Source organism: Lepidothrix coronata, unplaced genomic scaffold, assembly GCF_001604755.1.
Source record: "Lepidothrix coronata isolate B3197 unplaced genomic scaffold, Lepidothrix_coronata-1.0 Scaffold92, whole genome shotgun sequence".
NCBI classification, from domain to species: Eukaryota; Metazoa; Chordata; class Aves; order Passeriformes; family Pipridae; genus Lepidothrix; species Lepidothrix coronata.
In genome coordinates, this window is record NW_016690272.1 from 630,524 (window position 1) to 649,061 (window position 18,538).

An 18,538-nucleotide genomic window follows, 5' to 3' on the forward strand; every position below is an offset into this window, starting at 1 on the left:
ATCCCAGCTAGTGCTGGACAGTTACTGTTGGAACTGCAAGGACAACTCATCTCAAACAGTGCCCTAAAACGGCCACAGTTCACTCACCCCGTGTAACAAACCAAACAAAAGCGGTAATTATGGAATTACAGGGTCACATTTTAATTCCTGAATTTTACAGTTCAGCATTAATATCACCACATGTATACAAATGGTGTAAAACAAGTACAGTGGTATCTTTAATACAAAATAAACTTCTGTTTTATGGAAAAAAACTATACTTCATATCTACACAGACAGCCCATCTTTTTCCAAACAAGAGCTAAAATTAAAACTACCAAAAAAAAAATAATCTCCAAAACAGAGAAACTGCTTCAGTTTAAACTATTCCAGGAGAAATGGACCCATAACACGTATTACAAGAGTGACCTATGTGGTGGATTGCAGCTGGTTCCATCCTTTAACACTTGGGAAATTTCCTCTCGCTCTGCCATGATCTCGGATCACAACGGGCAAACTAACATTAAAATATTTACAGTTCACGTGCTGCTCTGCGAAATAAAACCCGGACTGTTTGCCTCCCCCAACTGCCCTCTCCCTGTCACCTACGTGGAATGTGCTTTTGTTTGTTAAAAAAGCAGCTTCTGTCCCACCCAGGTTCAGGTGCTGCTTGTTGATCCCGCCCCAGATCCCGGTGTTCCCTTGGCAATAATTCCAGCTTGGTCCATCCACGCTGACCTGGGTGTTGACGTGCTGCTCTAATTCCTCCCGAGGAGAAGCCTGTTAGTGTTTCTCATTCCCACCTCGATCCTGCAACGTGAACTCACACACAGGGGCTGCTCCAGCTGAGGCAGCTCTTGGAGCGACAGGGAGCGCGGCTGGAATTCGGGATCTCGCCCACCTCGACGCCAGCAGTTCTGGGCTGTGCCATGGACAGCACCAAGCAGCTCCTGCAGACACTGGGGAAGCTTTTGCTCCTTGGCATTGATATTACTGACACTATCTAACCCAAAAAACCAAGGCAAACCTCCCATTCTGGATCCAGCTTCGTTCTCTCCTCTGGGGAAACAGAGCTCAAAGCTCCCCTGAACTGTTTGACCAACTCCACATGCACTGGAACTGCAGCCTCCCTCCCTCCAACCATGAGAAATGTCATTTAGTTGGTAAGAAATGGTCCCAAAACATGGATTGTTCTTATGCAAACAGAGTTAGTTTTCCCTTAAAATTGTTTTTAAAAGAGGCATTGCTAAAAGAACACAACTGACAGCACCATTACAAAATTAAGATTACTGGGTTCAAAATTTAAGCTCGACTTTTATTTTTTTTTTCCTAGTTCTGTTAAACACTGGGGAAACCCTGCAATATATTTTAAAAAAAGTATTACCATACCTTTCCCTCCCCCTGCCCTCCCGACACCTGAGACTTTCCTTGCTGAGAAGCCATCATCCAGGTTCTGAGAATACTAACCCACTTTTTTTTTTTTCATTTTTCATTTTTTTGACAGCCTGAATGGCAGACTCCTTACTCTCTAGAAAGACATTAAGTTCCTTGGAAGCTTTGTGTTTACAGAACTAACCCTTTCTAGCTGATACACCGAGTTTCTTTTGCTACTCCTCGTATTATCTTATTTACTCATGGGAGAAAGCTTTCTGAATCAGACTCTTTTTAGCTCTTGAAACAGTTGCAGCATTTGAAACCCCGTAGGAAAAGTTCTTATTCCAAAGTTTTGGTTTCTTTTATGAACCCAGACGAGGTCTTTTCCTTGGAGATGTCTCCTCCTCTTCATCATCATCTTCATCATCAGGATAATCCACTAGGCCAACTAGACTTCCCTGCCAAGTAGAGAAAGGGAAAAAGGAAGTTCTCACCTTGAAAAAACCCCAAGGAATGTGCAATTTTAGGACAAGCCCCAGCCCATCTGCCAGGACACCACAGGCTGCAGCAGCAGGTTTTCTGGTGATGCCTTTGGCATTCCAAGACCCATTTGTCTGGAGAGTGGTCCTGAAGCTGCAAAAACACTGGAGCCCCCTCACTCCTCTGGGTCTGGCCTCACAATCGTATGGAAGTCCCTTCTGAAGCTCCCTGCTGGATGGGCACAAACCTGTGCACCCCAAGATCCCTCTGGCTGCTCAGCCTTGGGGGGGGCAATCAAATTCCTGCCCCACTTTTCCATAGGTGCTCAGGGGCCGGAGATTCCAACAGTGCAGGGCTGTGCCAGGCACCACAGAGGGGCCATCACCGCCCTCGTCTGCTCAAAACCACCCGGGATCTGCCTGGACAGGGAGCACTAACAGAGTTCCCAAAACCCTCAATCTCCCCTGTACATGGAGCAGTGACCGGGCAGGGAACAAGCTGAGGAGTGGCAGCAGTGAAGCCGTGAGGAAAACACGGAACGAGACCGCGGCACCGGACACCAAGGGGCTCCAGTCCCGCCCAGCCCTTCCCTAAACCCTCCCCACCCGCTCAGGGTTTTGCTGAGCCCCCCGTGCCAGCCCCTGTCCCACCTTGGGGGCCGTCACCGCCGGGGCCAGGGCCGTGCTCTTGGAGGAGGAGCCGTTGGAGCTCGCCGGGGACGTCTGAGCTGCCACCGATTTACTGTTGGCACCGTTGGCACCGTTGGCTGCGCTGGCTGAGTGGGAAAAAGTGAATTTGAATCCCCCAGCTGAAGTCCTTTTTGGAAGATTCTCTTTGTCTTCGCTCTCCTTAGCTGAGGGACAAACATTGCCACACTTAGGAACAGCTGCACACCAGGAGCACCATCTGCATCACAGCACGAGCGCGGGGCGAGAGCCGACGGGTTTTTTGTTGTCCTTTGTCTCCAAATGGACAGTTCCCCATCCGGCCTCACCCAGGGCCCTCAGCAGCAAACTGAGCAGGGCCCACACGCTGAGGGCCAGGGCTCACTCAGAGCACACAAGCACAGTCTTGCCTTTGAGTGCCATTTACACTAAACGCGTGCCCAGAGCAGTTTAACTCGTTATTTTAACCCTGAACTGGCTTGCAAAGACACGCTCAGATCTCCTGCCTGACTGACACAGAACACCCTCAGTGCTGCTCGTGGTGCAGAGCACAATCCATGGGTCTGCCACAGAGCCCTTCCAGTGCCACCAAGCTCAAGCAGAGTAAGTACCTTTTTTAGTCTCCATAAATTTTTCATAGCTATCTGGGAAATCATCCTCCTGCTTTGACTTCTCGACTGGAGGGACAACAGCTTCTCCTTCTTCCTCCTCATCCTCATTGAACCACATCTCCTCATCCTCCTCCAAGGCTCGGGCGTCCCTGCGGAACCTGTTGCTGCGCAGGATGGAGGGGACGCTGCAAGAGACAGCACAGGGGTTCCAGCTCTGCTGCCGGGGCACACTGGGGAGCAGCAGCGGCTCCCAGACTCTCAGGGGGAGTTTGGCCCTCCATTCCCAGCTGTACCCCCAGCCCAGCTGGCAGTGACGTGCCAGCTCCCCGGGACAGACCCAGAGCACACAAAGCAGGGCCCACCTGTTCAGCTTCTGGGTCTGTCGGTCTTTTTCTTGCTCGTACTTTGTCTTCAGTCCCTTGAATGTCTGAACATATTCAATAGATTCAAGTGCATTATAGAAGTTTTCAACTATATGTGCAATAAGGGACTTAATGTCTTCCTGCAGGAGAACAAGACAGGGTTTCAGTCTCACGTGGTCACAGGCAGAAGCTCAAAGTTTTTGAGTTTAGTCTGGAAAGGAACTGATTCCTTGCCTAGAACCAAAATATTATTGTACAATATTGTACAAACGTGAAGTATTCAGATTTATCTTCAATAAAAGAGCTAAGGTCCAGAAATAATTACTGAATTTCCCACAGACACAGACAATACTCAGCAGTGTCCCAGTGCAATCTGTGATGCTCTCATGAACCAGGATGTTCTATCTGCGATAGCTGTGCCCTGCTCTCCCTGCAGCTTCCAGTTCTCCCAGTACTCAGTAACTACAGCAGCTCCCATGGGACAAGGCACCTCTTGGTCAGTGTCCCTCTAACAAGTCTGTCACCACATCAAACCCTAACATTCCAAATTTTCTTCTTGCTGGAAAAGACAGCAGCTACAATATCCTGTGAGTAAAAACTGCCCTTCACTTTCCCAGGGCACAGAGATTCCCTGGAAAGCCTCCCACACGTCGAGGCTCTCCCAGCCAGTGGCTCAGGAGCTGCTCCAAGTCCTTGTTTCCCAAGGAGCTGGGTGCTCCTGCCTGTCCTGCCCACACACACAGATTCAAAGCTGCCACTGGCCAGGGAAACACTTGTGTAGGATTTAAAGGACAATGTTCGTAGCCAAATTAGTCTCACTGAGACCCACTAATACCCAGATTTAGTGCCATACAACACATTTCCCTTCATTCCTCAGTGCCAGGTTTGGTCCAGAAGCACCACAAGGAAGCCCTGAGCGGGACTGAGCCCCAGGACAGCTTGACACCAGCAGGGCCCACAAGCCCTCCGCGGTGGGACAGTCACGAACAGCGGGCACGTTACGGGGTCACTTGACTCGGATGTTTATGTGCAGGAGGGATTTTAGGTGGAAGGGAAGGGTTGCCACGTCCCAAGGGGTCAGAGCTGAGCAGGACTCACCACCCGGATGAACTCGAAGAGCTCGATGACGGCCGAGTTGAGCAGGTTGTAGCGGGTGCCGTTGTCCAGCAGCGCGTTGATCACTGGCTCAAAGAGGTTTCCCTTGGTGATGTAACGGTTGTAGAACTCATCCTTCAGCCCAATTATCCTCCTCATGAAGCGAAGAGCACCTGCACGAGCAAAGCAATTCCAGGGTTCACTAACCCTGTGGCTGGTGCTGCCCTGAGGAAGGTGCACCCCAAACCCAGAGCACCCTGGGCAAGTGCAGCAGCAGCAGGTGCTGACAGGTCACCTTTCCTTTTCCTTCTCTCACTTTCCTGGGTGTTTGAAAGCCATCAGGGACCACTGATCTCTGTCTAAAGTCCAGCAGCAATTATTCAACAGGAGTCAGTAGTAAACAGGGAATTACCAGGCATTTTAAGTGCCCACTGGCACTGGAACAGCTTCCCCAAGTGCACACAGAGCTTGAAGGAGGAAATCAACAGCTCCATACTCACACAAGGCCAGGAAGGTGTGTTTGGAATTCATCAAGACCAGGACTCTTCTCAGCAAATCTTTGTTCATGATGTAGTTCTTGATGTGATATGTGTGATGCTCCACACAAAAAGTAAGCAGCTCCAGAATTAAGGCAAGTAGTTGTGCCGTTTGGTAATTATCTGTGAGAGAAACGAACACTTAAATGATACCAAAATAAACAATGTGCAGTCATGCACCAAATCCTCACCAGGCTCAGCTGATATTGCAGCTCCTGACACAGTTTTTAATGGATTTTGGTTTTACTGCATTGCTTCCAGTTGTCTCAAGTGAAGCAAAGCACCCACATCTATTTCAGTAAAATGCATTACAAGAAATAAACCTCACTTTCTCTTTTAATAAAATACCATACACAGCAAACTTCCAAAAGGTAACTTCCAAAACTCAAAGTCAATTAAAACTTACCAGGACAAATTGTATTACTCTTAGTGGATCCAACTACTGCATCTGACCGAGAGAAAACAGAAACAAACATCAGGAAAAGGTTTTCAAAGCGCTGTCAGTATTTCAAAGATGGGGATAAACAATCAGTTCTACAGATGGTCAGACTTTTCACCAGATCAAAAGTTCCTGGAAGCTATGCAGAAATCAACGTGCAACAAGGATGCAGCCAGGGGAGATTTCATTTACATTAAATAATATTTAATTTAAATTACAAAGTTTCCAACCCCAACGAGGTGAAAGTATGGAACCTGATACTTACAATATTATCCCTACATAGAATAAAGTGCCTGGTCTAAATTTTTCAAATAATACACTCAGCACTACAACAGATGTTTTCACCAGGTTTATTTTTGTATAAAATGCCAAAACATTTTTTTTTTTTTTTTTACTTAATAAGAGAAGATGGGGAAGATGAAACAGATGTTTTCACCAAATGCATATTGCTTTGATTTAATCTCTTGAAAGAGTGTTCATGAAGTCCAAGGCAAGAGGCTTCACAAAGTCAGCATCAAGACATGTTAAATTCCTGTTTGTAAAGCACTAGAGGCAAACTAATGAGTGTTATTTGCTTGCAACAAACAAAAGATTTCCAATTCTTTTACTGGCACCAGGAAAAGTTCAAGAAGAAACAAGGTGAGGGAGTTCCAAGCTGCCCTGCTTTGAGTCACGAAACCGCCGAGGGCTCTCACAGCAGTTCTGTAAACTTTTGCACAAAAGCCCCTGTGACCTACAGACACCTCCTGCTTTACAGCAAATAGTTTTAAGAATTGTACTGGTGAAATCAGAGTGCTGTTAACAGCAGAATATTAGCATGATTAGCAGCAGGGCAGTACCTTTCTCCCCCTTCTCCTGGGCCGTGTTGGCCAGCAGCGGCGCCGTCAGCACGTGCATGCAATGGTTGTAGAAGAAGTTGAGAAACTCGCTTTTCTCTGTTTTCTGAAAGAAAAATCACCTTATTAAACACTGGCATGTGGGCATCAGCTCTTAAAAAAGAAAGAACAGTAACAAGGGAGACAGCCCACAAAGAATTCCACTGACTCCTCCAGGTCTGCCTGGATGTTATCAGTCAGGCCTGCAGATTTGTCTTCGCTCAAGGAAGACTCTTTATTTCATTTTGGGATACCTAACCAAGGTAACTGTCACCAAAAAATCCCCACCATGCAAAAGATATGCTGGAAATACATCAATAACTCGGAATGCTTGACAAAACTTGTTTAATGAATACCTGTACAATGCCCCAAAAACATATGTTTTATTATCAAAAGCTGACGGAAGCTGCAGCTTGTTATTTAGCTTGTTAAAATTCACTGTCAGCCCAGACACAGAGAGTACAGGTTTTTAACTCTGCCCAGGCAGCAGAGTTGTGTTTGCTCACATTGGCTGTGGCCAGCATGTTCTCGGGGTCGATGAGGGTCCTCAGCAGCCCCATGAGCTGCACAGCTCCCCCCAGCTCCGGGTCAGTGTCACAGATCATCTGCTCGATGACCACGTTGATGAGGAGGATGTCCTGCACAGAAACCCCAGACAAACACGGTCACACACACAGCCAAGGGTGGAAAGCAATTCCCCTAATTTCTGTCGGTTTTTAGAAGACAAATTCAAGTGAAACTGAGGCATGGAGATACACTGGGATACAGGAATTCTGTCAAGCACAACCCTCCACACCCACAATCCTTGTCAGTCACACTGTGAACTCAGGGAACACCAACACGCTCAGAAATGTCTGTATTTTAAATCTACTTTGTCCTGTGTTTCTAATATCGACATTTTTGGGTCAAACCTCTCCAGAATTTGGGATATGCTTGTTTTTTCCCCTGTTTGCTCTAAAACTGGTATATTCAAACTCTGAACCACTTTCACTTACATCATCACTCTGCTGGGCCTCTTGCATTACAAATTCTCGGACCATGGATGGGCTAAATTCTACCAGATAAGAAAATATATCTGTAGCAGCAGATCTAACTTGCAGATCATCCATTCCCTAATAAAAAAAAATTAATAAGTTAGAACAAATTCAGATTGGTATTTATTATCAAGTAAAGCTGCAAAGGACAGGGATTGGAAAGTTTTGAGAACGTTTCACTGCAGAAGTTTCTCTGAGAAACACAGTAAGAGGGTTGCAGAAAAACAACAATAAACCAGCAAGATGAACTGCAATGGTCAGGCAGCAACAGCTGCTGCAACCAAAAGAGTGAAAAAAAATTATGTTTTCCCACTGCTGATTAGGAAAGATTAATCTGCTAATGACAGGATTACGTGATCTTTCGGGCAGGGACCAGCTCACAGTTCAAGATTATCTAAAAATACTTCTTTGGCCCTGTCCCAACAACAACCACAACAACAACAATTGAGCTGCCACAGAAAAAGAAGAGCCTCTTTCAATCTTTACAGCTCCCTGGCACAAGGACTGCACTGATCAGACTTCTCTGCCACGCAGAGTAACAATGGCCAGAGCACCCAGGTCAGAGCCTGGGGGCAGCCTTTGGATTCTGAATGTCCCTGTCACCTTCCAGCCTCAGCAGGGCAGAGCTGGCCCAGCAGACTGACACAGGGGTGCTCAGCACAGCCCAGACCTGCTGCAGTGGCTGGGGCCTTCTCTATTTTATTGCAATCAGCCCCAGGCATTCACTTACCATGACAATTTCAAGAGCTGGAAGAATTCCCAACTTGGCCAAAGTTTTGAAAAACGCGTCTCTGTTCTGAGGTTGTAACGTCTGAGAGAAGGCGCAGAACTCCTTGAAAAAGTTCACCTGTTGCACAGGGAAAATGTAATTACAGGTGCATGAGTCTGACAACCCTCTGGAAGGAGGAAAGAGTTCCCATTTGTAGCAGAGTGTGCGCGCTGGGTGATTCCACAGAAACCAGCAGAGCAGTGTCACTGTTTCTGTTTCCTGGCTGCAATTTAAGGGCTGAGGGACCCCCCGAGCTCAGACTCACCAGTTCACACCGTTTGTCATCATCTGTAGCTTCATCTGTTAATTGTGCAAAAACTTCAGACAGAAACTTCTCGTCTTCCTGTGGAACACACAAAAGGAACACAGCTTAGAGAGCCCCTGAAAGAAGGCAAAGCTTCCACTTTTGTAGGATCCCACAGCACAGCAAGGCCAGCACACTTCCAGCAGGATGATTCCCAGTGGGTTTTGGACTATTACTGGCTTTTCATATTCACACCCTCCACTACCAATAGATATTTGATACATACAGGACAACACCTCACTTCTTGTAAAGCATTTCAGTCACCCCATTGCTTAGGACTCCAGAGGTACCAAAAACCCAGGGTGGCATCACCATCATCTCTCCAGTGTTTGGGCACTTCCTGCCCTCTCTGTCCTGTGATTTCTCTGCACTCCTTCACATGGAGAATCGTGTTGGCATCCTCTCAAATCAAATGTCTTGTTATCTTTTAAAGACAATATAAATCTGAAAGCAAACAGTAACACACTACAGCATTACAAAATTATGCACTGACCCAACTCTGTGCACTTCTGCATTGAAGAAGCAGGAGCAGAACAGCAGCACTATAACAAACATACACCAAGCTGGCACTGCAGGACATGGAGGGTGCTTACCTCTCTATTTGGCCTTGTGCTGCCACTAAAATCTGTGCTTTATTAGGCTGACTTAATACACAATTGTTACAGCCACAGCAGTGCAGCCAAAGGCTCATGATTTTTTTTTAAGATGTGTGGAAAGAAGTGCTTTACAAACACAGGATACCTGGACCCAACATCCCAGAGAGCACAACGTACACAGACTGAGTGGTTTATTTTAAGCTTTGCTGGCTTGAACAGCTTCATTAAGCCTGTCAAAAACCAAACCCACACCATACCAACAGCAGGTATGCCAGAAAGTCCCCACTCTACAGAGATCTCCTGCTTTCCCAAGGCTGCTCCAGAGTAATCCCGATGTCCCAGGGCCCGGGCTGGCTCCGGGTTTGTCTCCCTCCCATCCCCAGCAGCACTGGGATCCAGTGCTCTGTGGCACGTAGGAAGGAGCTTTGCTGTGGCCAACACAATCTGCTCCTCCCATGAGCTGCCCTCAGCCAGGGAGCTTTGCCAGGGGATTTGGGGTAACAGGAGTCCAAGGCGCTCACCAAACCCAAAGGAGCTTTAGAGCTCTTGTGCCACAACGAGGAGCTGACTGACACCAGAGGGCTGGGACAGCAGCCCTGAGCTCCACACCACCAGGGAATTCCCCTCAGTTACAGCTCTTCCATGTCTGCTTTCTTCCCAGTTGTAATTCTCGAGGATCAACATAATTTGTAAATCATCACCCATGTCTCCTTTACAAGCTTTCAAACAAGCAGGCAAACCTACGTGCCACATATTCTGATGGCAAAGAGCAGGGACAGGGCCAGCAAAGAACTGTCAGAGGGTTTCAGAGCCTCCTGCAAAGAGCACTAGAGGGAACAGCAAACCACAGCACAATTAAATATCCAGCACTGTAAGGCCTCAATGAAAAATAAATTTACAGGACTTAAACATCTCTAAATGGAAAGGACTGTGGCCTCAGGAGAACAATGCTGAATTTATTTTTAGTTTTAGAAAACAGATGCAAAAGAATTTAAAGGGAAATCTGTATTTAACACAAAGTCGTTAATTTTGCAAGGGGGATTTAATTTTTAGTTTCTTTCTGCTATTCAGCCACAAAGAAGAAAGTAGAAAGAAGCCAAAAAGCTTACTCATGCAATTCTGTGCAATTATTCACTTTGGACTTTTTTTCCAGTCCTCTGTTGAACTCTTTACCATATTCCACCCATATTTGCACTCATTACCATACTCCATATGGATGTTATTTCTCCAGAGCCCCTCTCTTCCCACAGTTTTTACTCTTCTCCATTCTCCCTGTTCCACAGAGGCTCTCCACACCCAGCCCAGGAGCTCTGTCATCTGTTCCACACAAATGTGCCCTCCTTGGACATGGATCCAAACCAGAATAAAGCCCCTTTGGTACCCTTTAGTTCACACTGGAAACACCCAAATGCCCCGAAGTTCACACACAGCTCTTCACTGAGGCTCCTTCCACGCTCCAGCTCCGCTGGCACACCCATGCAGGACAGTTTTTGGCAGTGACATCTTGGCTATTTGTTAATTATTACTTCTGGGTATCAGGATGAAAAAACCCCAGCAACTAATCCCTTGATTTTTATGGCAACATGAACATTTGAAATCAGCACCATGAAGTAACAGCAGTGTAACAGGAATGGTTCTGAACGTGCTCTTTGGAATCACAGATCCACAGAGTTTGTTACAAGCACAGCACAAATGCCCCTCATACAGAACACTGATATTTGTTCCCTAAATACCTCTATGAAACCAGCTCAAAAGGTCTCTGTGGCTTGGGAATCAAGGAGAAAAATCTTTCACTGTTTACAACCTGTTAAAAAAATTATTAAATTTACTCACCTGAAATCTACCTTTTCAAGATACAAAAGCAAAGGCATCCAAAAGAAAGGGACACCGTGCAAATGGAAGTGTGTGTGATTCACTGTAATCCACTGGAAACTACAGCTACAGGTATCCACACATCATCCATCCAGAGCATACTGAAAACCACTTACCTGCAACATACTGACAATCTCAACTTTGTTGAAGAAAATAAAGGAAGTGAGGGTAGAAAGAAAATTCTCTTCAAAAACGGATGGTGTCGGCAAGATGATGTCCTGAATATACTGTACCCTGTAAGTCTGGTGGATTTTTTGCCTGAGTTCAGAGTCTGTGATAGGAATAACCTCCTTAAATTTTGCCGTTTTGGTCAAGAACTCCCTGTGCCGCTTGGGCTGAGCCAAAGAAGGGTCATACTCCAGGCATCCCACCACATCCATGATGCACTCGTCAGAGAACATCACCTCGAACAGAGTCGCTTTGTTGAGGAACAAAATGCCCCGGATGATCTCGTACAAGTGGTGCAAGCCCTCCGTGTTCTCCAGGTTCTCGCACACTTGGAAGAGCTGCAGCAGTTTTTTGATGTAGCCTTCGTTCTCCAGGGCCAGGGCCAGCTTCTCCCTGCGGATGGGCGAGGACAGGACAGAGGTAACGAGGTCGGCGATCTCTTCAAGTTTGTTGAGTTCACAAGTGGGAAGGTCAATCAAGGGACTGGTTTCAGGCATCTCCTCTATGTGCTCCTCTTCCGACTCGATAAGGTCCTGTGTGACTTCCACCGAGGGATCCTTGCCCTGAACCTGAGGAGAGAGCGCACACAGTTACTGCCTCGTCCCAAATCACACACCAAAATAATCAATAACTGACATAACAGCACATCTCCACTGCCTGCTTTGTCCCAGGGAAGGTTATGGTAATTCCCATGGGAAAGCTGGGGGTTTTTAGCCCCTTTGTTGTTTTTTTTTTTTGAGTCTTTGGTCTGACAGTTTGGGCTCTGCCACCTCTTTGTCTGTCCCAGGCACATCCAGCTCCTTATTCCTCGCAGCACGTCTGCAGTTCCCCTGCACTCCAATAACCTGCCTCCTGGGGCCAACTGGGACAAGGACAATCAAAACCTGGAGCTCTGGCAGCCCCTTTTTAATAAAAGCAATCCCACAAACCTCCCCAAAACAACCAGCACCTGGGTGTCACCATTACATCGATTTTTCACAAGCCTGACACTCCATCACTAAAGCCACAACTGGTGCTCTCAGTGTAGATCTTACACAGAAAAGCCACAAAAAATAACAAAGAGTATTTGCTTATTTTACAAGGAGGTTTAAAAAGGATGCATCAAAAGTCACAGAAGACAATAAAACACCTGGAAGAAACAAAATATGTAAGGTGAACTGTACCTGGCAGATTTTTTCCCAAATCTCATCACAGCCAGCTTTTTCTTGAAAACTCAGTGCTAAATCATAGTTCTCTGCTTCTGACCAAACAATCAGGGTGTCCTGTTTAAGATAAAAACAAGAAAATAATTATTCCTGCAACAGGTCTGCATTGCATATTAATCTCTAATCCCTTACAGCCAATGTCTACAGAAGAAAGTTTTAATTAAGTTACATTTGTCAATAAAAGAACATATGACACTAAAATACTAAATCACCTGTTCTGTCACAAGGAACATCAACTTAAACCTGCAGTAGAACAATTTAAGTATTTTCATATTTAGTAAAGCTGAAACAAACCCCTAAGATTTCAGTTTCCTCCTCAGAAGGGGTTTCAGACAGCCCCAGCACTGACAGGAATAATGCCTGATGTTCACATAATCTGTTCTGAATTAAAAGACACACAGCCTGAATAATACAAACCTCCTAAGTTCTCACTAAAGTTACCAGCATCTTGCCAGCTGCTGCCATTTGAGCAAGGCTTTTTTTTCCTCTGTCACTATTGTCTCCACCAATTCCATCCCTGCACTTGTACAGAAGCTCTGGAAGTTTCGCTGGAATTTCTGAATAGACTAAAAGGTTTTCGTAAGGGGTTTTATTGGGACAGTTGCTGCTGTACTATGAGGAGGGTAGGTCTGTACCCTGACATTCAAATACAGAGTTGTTGTGGTTTAACCCCAGATGACAACTAAGGACCAGCCAGCTGCTCCCTCACTTCCCCCAAACCAGTGGGATGGGAAGGAGAGATGGAAAAGGTGAAACCCACAGGTTGACATACTGTTTAATCCAGGTAATAAAGGAAAATATAATTAATAATTATAATAACAGCAGCAACCAAAAGGAAGCTAAAGAGCAGAATAAACCCCAAGACAGACAAGTGGTGCACAACACAGTTGCTCAGCCCCCTGACTGATGTCCCCGAGCAGGGATCGGCCCCTCCCAGCCAACCCCCCCAGTTTATCCACTGCCCATGGTGTCCAATTGTTTGGAATATCCCCTCGGCCACTTCAGCTGCCCTGGCCATGCTCCCTCCCAGCTCCTTGTGCAGCTCCTCACCTGCAGGGCATGGGAACTCCACAGTCCTTGATTTAGGGAAAGCATCGCTCAGCAACAACCAAAACACCCTGTGTTATCAGTGCTGTTCTCACCCTAAACCCAAACCACAGCATCCACTAGAGGAAGAAATTTATCCCAGCTGAAACCAGGGCAGCAGTTCACCACCCTGCAGCAAACCCACCCCAGGTAAGTGTCCAAACTGAAGAGCTCTCTGCTAACTCTGCACTGCAGTTGATGGGCTTCAGCAAAACAGTTCAACCTGCAACCACGTTTGTTGACTTCCTGACCCGTTACCGCAGCTTAAAGACCAAAGTGGTTTTTAAATACCAGCCAGCCCTTGCTTAATGGTCAGTGAGGTAACTCACTTCCCACACTTACAATGTTCAATATTCACCACACAACCTAGCAAGGCTTGTTAAGCCTTCACCTTATGCATCACTTTTGCAGGAAACAAAATATTCGGAGTGGTATCTAAGCCTAGCAAGGAGATCCAAAGAAACACCAGGAAATGATAAGCTCATTGATTACTGTCTGTAAGGTGCTCATTATACCAAGAGATCAGCCTCCCTCTCCCAAAACAGAGTCACAGGCCACACTAAAACCAACTCCATTTGCACAAACTCTATTTTTTTTCCTTTCTTACCGATTTTTAAGTATTTCTTTGAAGAAACCAAGTTCTCCCATTCTGGAAAGAACTGGGCTCGATGCACTATGGTTTTAGTGCTGCTCATGAGAGTTGCTTATTTGTACTGCAGTGTCCTTGTTCCACTGGCACTTCTATCCCACAGCCACAAATGTTCCCAGGAGCCTCCCTGCTTTTGGGCCCACTCGTGTGCACAGAGGGCACAGCTCCTTACAGCTGACACTGTTCTCACTTCCAGCTGTCCCCCCTCATCTCCAGCTCAGGGACAGCTGGATCTCTGTTTGCTGTGGGCCATTTTATAGGCAACAGTTGAACTGGGCTTCAAGGAAAAAAATACTGTCAACTGCAGGCACTGAACAGCCTGATCAGCTCCCTGATCCGGTTCTCTTCCAGAGATTAATTAAAAAAAAAAAAAAAAGAATTATTAAGTACAATTTTACAGCTGCTAAAAAATTCAAAATCTGAAATGTGTATTTTGAAACATTCAGTGAAATGACTGATGCCCTGACACTCAAATCAATGCACTCCCAGGTAGGCTCAGAGGTGCTTCACTGAACAAAGGACCCACATTCAGCAGCTCTATTCATAGCCCAGGATGATTCAAGTCAGAGAATTAGTGCAGTACCTTAAAATGACTCCAGGCATCCATAGGGACTGCAGGCAAAAATTTGTGAGAGTTCTCGAGTTACTGAATGGTGCTTCTTACAATCTGTACTGCCCACACAAAGCACAAGTTACATAAGCTTCTCCAAAAATATTTCAGAAAGACTGAGGGATGGTTTCATCAGAAGATAATGGTCCAAAACCAATATAAAGTGATCTGGCACACTGTTCCTGCACGACCTCAGCCAACCCCTGGGTATTCCATATACCCATGGCGCTGCTCTGTCCACCAGCAACACTCCCCAGTTCACTCAAACACCACAGGAAGTCAAAAAAAATACTAATTCTGAACAAAAATTTCAGCTCCCAGTAGTTCAAGCCTCTCTTCAGTGCTGGTTTGCACAGTGTCTGCTGCTCCCCCTCTCCTCGTTCCTGCTCTGGCCCCTCACGCTGCACAGGGAATCAGATGGAGGGACAAGCTGAAGGAAATTAATCCAGCAAGAGGACGTTTGCAGCTCCCTCAGTTCCTACATCTGACCTGCCACACAGTGCTGCGAATAGAGTGAAATAGGAGAGAAGAAGCCCTCTGGCAACTGCTTTAACAGCCCCCCTGCAAATGTGTTAAATCCCAGCCTCGAGGAACTCGGATTTTGCCTCTAGCGAACGGCTCTGTTGTCACATGAGTGATGGCAACTCCGGGCAGAAGACAGGATTTGCACACATTTTCATCTCAGAGCACACCTAAAAAAAGTTAACATCAGAGGCAGCATTCCCAGCAAGGATTTCTGTAGCAGTTCCAGCTCTTCTGCCAGTCCTGCCAGGGAACAGCAACCTCGAGCAGAGGGTGAAACAACAAATGGGTGTGGTAACAACTTTTCAAACTGCTCCTGCAAGAGGCTCCAGAACACATGTGACCCTGCCCCTCGGCCAGTGTGGGGTGTTCCACTGGGGAACACACCTCCCAAAGCCTGGGCCCAAAAGTCCAGGGGGATCTCTGCAGGCTCTGCGTCCTCTGCATCCGTGTTACCAGAGATTATAATCACAGACTGATGCACAGCACCCAAAAATCAGCTGGCTCCCTTTTTTCCACACAACACTGCTACACAAACCACAGTCTAAGAGTTAACTCTCCTCTAAGTCCATTCGAGGCATTTACATGAGGACAGATGTGTAGGCAGGGCACGTTTCCCTTCCCTTCCGCCAGGAAACATCGACCTGGCTCTGGAAGTCATCAATCATTATTCCTCTTAAAAAAAGCAAACCCAAACTTCTTCAAAAGAGTGAACAGTGAAACAAACCCTTTCTGCCACAAGGACACAAAAGGATTAGAATCAGGAACAAAAGCCAACCAAAATAAACCTCAGCTTGAGGTTTTTCTAAACTATGACCTACCTTTTCCACATGAAAAACGACAACCAAAGCTACTTAAGTCACTTGAAACTTCGCTACCAATTAAGTGAGAAAAGCTTTCAACTAATCAGTTGTATGAAGTTTCAGGAAACAGGGTGCAAAAGGAAGTGTTTTAAATTCTACAGGGACATAACCTGCATTTGTATTTTGTTGTGTATTGGTTTCCCCCAGCAAACAGGAAGCAGTGCAAGGCTCTGCAGAGCTCCACGAAGACCATCCTCCTTCCTGAGCGTGGCCCACCCAGGGACAGCCTGTGGATGTCACCCACCTGACTCAACCCACCCAGAAACCACAGCAAACAGATCCTTCTGGAAAGGTTGGCCCAGGACTCCAACTCCCTCCTAACCTGAAGTGAGCCAACCCACGATCAAGAGATAAAGTTTCTTTCTCCAATTCTCACACTGTCACTAAAACTAAATCCTTAAAAGACGTCTCTCTTCGGACTCAGGAAGAACAAAATTACTGTTTCCCAGTGCTGAAACACTTCTGGGTGCCACAGTGATGAAGAACAGGAGCAAATACTGAACAAAAGGAACAGAGAATCTACTGCAGAACAAAGGAACAGACAGAAAAAAATCCAGAAAACCCAGGAGAACAATGTAGGCAGAGACACCAAAAATTAAAGCTGAAAAAGGGAAAACAATGAAAGTGATAAAAGCAGTAGAGGTTCAGTAAGCTGATTTTTTTCAGTGGATTAGCCAAAAATGACCTATTAACATAGCTCCCAGCTGCTTTACTGCCTTGCTTTGCAGCAGGTTTTCCCCAGGGAAAAGGAACCATGCAGGTAAGTCTCACCATGGCTCAGAGCCTTCCCAAGGACAGCACAAGTTTTCAGGGCTTAAAATAAAAACTGAACAGCAACAACAGTGAAAGAAGTCCCACAAATTCCTTTATGTTACTCCAGCAAAAGAACTCAAGAAGTAAATAAATACACTTCAACAGAGCTGGCCAAAGAAATAATACAGCAATTATTTCAGACGGCTTGGGGTGGGAGACAAAAGTTACACATGTATGGTTCCAACTATTTTTTCCTGTAATGAGTTCAATATTTATCCAACTTGCATACATTATCTTCAAAGCCTGAGGTCTGAAACGCTTTTTCAAGACACACATTTTAATTTCTAGAATTCAAAGTGTTATAGCCCCTACAGGCTTCTAAGGAAGTTTTTCACCTCTATAAAAAACACCATCAACAGTTCCATGTCATCCCGTTTTCCTGAAAAACACAATTACTTCAAGCACAAAACAATTCCTCAGCAATCAGAAAAAACAAAGCCTAGCAATAATACTTGCCTGCTGTTTTTGATATGCAGTATTTGGATTTATCTTCGATTCTAACAGTAGTGAACCTGAAAAAGGTACGAAGAGACATTTACTGAGTTCAACAAAACAAACATCTCCACTCCTCTCACACCACTGCCCGTGTGCCAGCCAACACAGGCTCAGCTTAATCCAAATCTTACAGAAAATCCGGGAGAACCGCCTTCTTTAAATATAACTCCCTAAAATAAGCCGGGTAAGGCAGAACTCCACAGAAATATCCACGTGAAAACGTAGTTTTCTCTTCTAATTTAGTCTAAAATTCTTTGCAGCGCTCTTTCCTCACAAAACCTGGTGCAAGAAGCAGCTTGTTCAAAGGCCATTTACCAAACCTGCACGAGTTTGCAGCAGTTAAGGTGCTGCCCAGCATAAAAATGTTTTTTGCCCAGGGAAGCCACGTGGGCCGCTTGCTTTTATTCCCTTCAGCTGCCCTTCAGAAGTGAATCATTCAGATACTATAAGAGGGGACTTTATCTTGTGTATGCAAGTAGTGTATGTCTCCTGGCAACAGCTCCAGAGCAATTTATCCCAGTCTTAGGTGGTTTATTTAGCACATTAGCACCTGTCGGCTGATGAAGTGGGGAGCACGTACCTCCCCACTCCAAAAAAGCCCCTTTAAGGTGACTTTAAAGCGCAATAAAACACGAGGGACGCCACACGGCTCGAGTACAATCAGGGAATTCCTGAGGGGGAAAAAAAGAGCAAGAAACAAACAACTTTTTGCAGCAGTAAGAAAGGGAGGTGGTGGTGGTGGGGAGAAGCATTTCCAAAGCAAAGAAAATCATTCTGAAAGCGAACAAAATGTCGTCACACGTAACAACCCCGGCTCCGTGCAGGTGGAGGAGTTGCAGCTGGTCGGGGTAACTGCGTGGGGCTGAGTCAGGGCAGGGCCAGGTGGGGTTTTAGGGAAAGTTTTTCCCCCCCGAGGGTGGTTGGGCACCGGGCACGAACAAGCACATGGTGGGACCGGCGGGGTGGGTGTGCTGCGCAGGGCCGGGGGCTGCTCATCCCCAGGGGCCCTTCCAACCCAGCGTATTCCACCATTCCAGGACTCCACGAACTGGGGGGGGGGGGGAAGGGGGGGCCGGGGGACCGGGGGGGAAACACGGGGGGGGGGCGGGGGGGGGGGGAAAGGAAGGGTTTGGGCC

General features: G+C 46.3%; 1 protein-coding gene across 2 annotated transcripts in view; it reads right to left on the bottom strand.

The window, feature by feature from the left end:
* Nucleotides 1–117: 117 nt before the first annotated feature.
* Nucleotides 118–18,538, bottom strand: part of PPP4R3B (protein phosphatase 4 regulatory subunit 3B) — a 19,049-nt gene continuing 628 nt past the window's right edge. The window contains exons 2-16 of one of the 2 annotated variants that reach the window (XM_017821782.1): nucleotides 17,364–17,419; nucleotides 12,323–12,421; nucleotides 11,108–11,728; nucleotides 8,485–8,562; nucleotides 8,181–8,297; nucleotides 7,412–7,528; nucleotides 6,923–7,054; nucleotides 6,381–6,483; nucleotides 5,509–5,550; nucleotides 5,067–5,225; nucleotides 4,570–4,739; nucleotides 3,472–3,611; nucleotides 3,110–3,294; nucleotides 2,484–2,608; nucleotides 118–1,811 (exon numbers count right to left, since the gene is read on the bottom strand). In XM_017821782.1, coding sequence (XP_017677271.1) covers nucleotides 1,716–1,811; nucleotides 2,484–2,608; nucleotides 3,110–3,294; nucleotides 3,472–3,611; nucleotides 4,570–4,739; nucleotides 5,067–5,225; nucleotides 5,509–5,550; nucleotides 6,381–6,483; nucleotides 6,923–7,054; nucleotides 7,412–7,528; nucleotides 8,181–8,297; nucleotides 8,485–8,562; nucleotides 11,108–11,728; nucleotides 12,323–12,421; nucleotides 17,364–17,419 — 2,240 coding nt within the window. In that variant the 3' untranslated portion in view covers nucleotides 118–1,715. Of the gene's footprint in view, nucleotides 1,812–2,483; nucleotides 2,687–3,109; nucleotides 3,295–3,471; nucleotides 3,612–4,569; nucleotides 4,740–5,066; nucleotides 5,226–5,508; nucleotides 5,551–6,380; nucleotides 6,484–6,922; nucleotides 7,055–7,411; nucleotides 7,529–8,180; nucleotides 8,298–8,484; nucleotides 8,563–11,107; nucleotides 11,729–12,322; nucleotides 12,422–17,363; nucleotides 17,420–18,538 lie in introns of both variants that reach the window. The other variant, XM_017821781.1, reaches the window with a different exon arrangement.